Source organism: Crocodylus porosus, unplaced genomic scaffold, assembly GCF_001723895.1.
Source record: "Crocodylus porosus isolate Cpor-Errol unplaced genomic scaffold, CroPor_comp1, whole genome shotgun sequence".
Lineage (NCBI taxonomy): Eukaryota > Metazoa > Chordata > Crocodylia > Crocodylidae > Crocodylus > Crocodylus porosus.
The window spans coordinates 7,726,524-7,728,721 of NW_017728931.1; the positions used below are offsets into that span (position 1 = coordinate 7,726,524).

At 38.4% G+C, this 2,198-nt stretch overlaps 1 protein-coding gene across 1 annotated transcript in view; it reads left to right on the plus strand.

Annotated features, from left to right (window-relative positions):
* Positions 1 to 2,198, plus strand: part of MAN1A2 (mannosidase alpha class 1A member 2) — a 176,739-nt gene that overhangs the window by 116,665 nt on the left and 57,876 nt on the right. Inside the window, exons 7-8 of the mRNA XM_019543856.1 lie at positions 552 to 688; positions 1,105 to 1,198. Coding sequence (XP_019399401.1) covers positions 552 to 688; positions 1,105 to 1,198 — 231 coding nt within the window. The remainder of the gene's footprint in view (positions 1 to 551; positions 689 to 1,104; positions 1,199 to 2,198) is intronic.

Below are 2,198 nucleotides of genomic sequence, written 5' to 3' on the forward strand. Positions count from 1 at the left end.
AGTAAGTGAGTTCTGTACTTGGAAAAATTGTAACAAATTTCTAATTTTCCAAGTATAGAATCTAATTATTGGGATGATGTCTTAAATTCAGAGTTGTCTTGGATTTGGGTAAATAGGGTATCATTTCTCTTCCTTCCTTTTCCCCAGTATGGGTTTGATCTGCTGTGGGAAACTCAGCTGAGGAAGCAAAGAACTGACACCTGCAGTTAAATGTAATAAATACAGAGAGATTAGAATTGGATACTATAAAAATCATATGGAGAGCCTCTTTATTTCAAGGTGTAGTGGAGATATTTTATTGCCTAGTTAAGCAATACTCAATACTTTATCAAGTTATAAAGCGTTTTTTTCAAAGAAATCACTTGTTATTCTAGGTGTGGTGTGATACCAATTTGCTGTGAACTTACTAATAAGTTGCCTAAATTCATGAGATTTACTGCACGCGATTTGAATTCTAATGATGCCCTTTTGTGTCCTGTCCTGTTGTCCGCTGCCCCCCCCCCGCCCCGCCCATGCACACGCTTCCCCTTCTCTGCTCTTCCTTCTATATTCATTGGAACACAGTGGTGTGGGTCGAAACTGGGGCTGGGCTTCTGCAGGCAGCAGCATCCTGGCTGAGTTTGGTACTCTTCACATGGAATTTGTCCACCTCAGCTACCTGACTGGGGATCCTGTCTATTACAACAAGGTTAGTCTGCTTGCATTCTAGTGTTGTAAAAAGACTTGAGATGTATACTGTATGTTTGCACAGGAATGAGAGTGCTCTATTACATTACATAATATGTTGCATTCTGTTACCATTTTTCCAGTAACAGGCAAATAATTTTAGTATTTGAATTTGCAGTGCCAAAATGCTTTAAATTAAAAATAAGTGTGTGTTGTTTTATTATTCCCTAAACATATATTTTAAGAAATCATACTTGTGGTGTCGATCTAAGTGAATAGCTACTGAAAGAAAGTGCCCAATTTATGAATGGCTCTGAAGGATCCTATTTAATTAAATTATGAGTATTTATTATTAAAGAAGAAAGATGACATTTCAATGAACATTGAATGCAGCTGGAAGTCATTTGGGTGGATCCTGATTGTTTTCCTTTAATTTAGGTCATGCACATTCGGAAGCTGCTTCAAAAAATGGACCGTCCCAATGGGCTTTATCCAAATTATTTAAACCCAAGGACTGGACGTTGGGGTCAACGTGAGTACTTATATTGCATTTATTTGTAATTTAAAGGTTTTTTTCCTAGAATCTTTCAAATTTTGCTATTTGGAATGGTAAAGAAACATTATAATTCAGTTTTTGCAGAGACTACACAGCATCATTTGTGTATTTGAACTGTAGAAAGATTTCCAGGACTTTAAAACATAGTTCTAGTAAATATCTTCATGGGTGATCACTGATCTTGATCTGTATTGAACATTTTATATGAATGAGCTGCTGTCTGTGGAACTTAGCATCTGTCCCTTACTTACATGCATCAGAAATGTTTTCAGTAATAAGTATCAGAATAGAATTCATTTCCTTTTCTTTTCTGTTTTCGTATGTGAGAAATACTAACATATCTTTCTGTAAGTCAGCTGGTAAGTAGGTGTCCTAAATTTTGAGAGTCCTACTTGTACAGCTAGTTATAATGTATTGTATTGGTGATGGACTAGTAGGACTTCACTTTTAAATGACTTCTGATTTCTGTTCCTTGTCATATGTAAAATGGGTTGGTGAATCTCAATTTAGTTCCAATGGATAGGTATGCACATCACAAAAATACCTTTGGAAAAGATTATTATCAGTGGTGTGCTAGCAATGTCAGCAGAGAAGTCAAGTATTGACAGGCCATATAGATGGGCATGATTCTGATTAAGTGTTTCCTTCAGGACAAGTAAGTCAATTATACTGGGACCTGTACTTGTTCTGTGGGTATATAAAGTTCTTTTTCTGGAAGACTGTCAATCTAGTACAGGGGTGGGCAAAATATGGCCTGCCAGGCCATTCTTAGGGGTCCATGGGGCCCCTAAAACACTTAGAAAATATTTATCTGCTCCTGGCTGCCTGTCAAAGGTGAGGGGCCAGGGGGAGCCTCAGCAGGAATGCAGCAGCCCAGCCATTTCCCTGACTTCCTGCCCACGTACTGCTCCAGCACCACGTGGCTTCCAGCTGCATCCCTGTATGGTAGGAGCACAGAGCTGTACCAGTACCATGG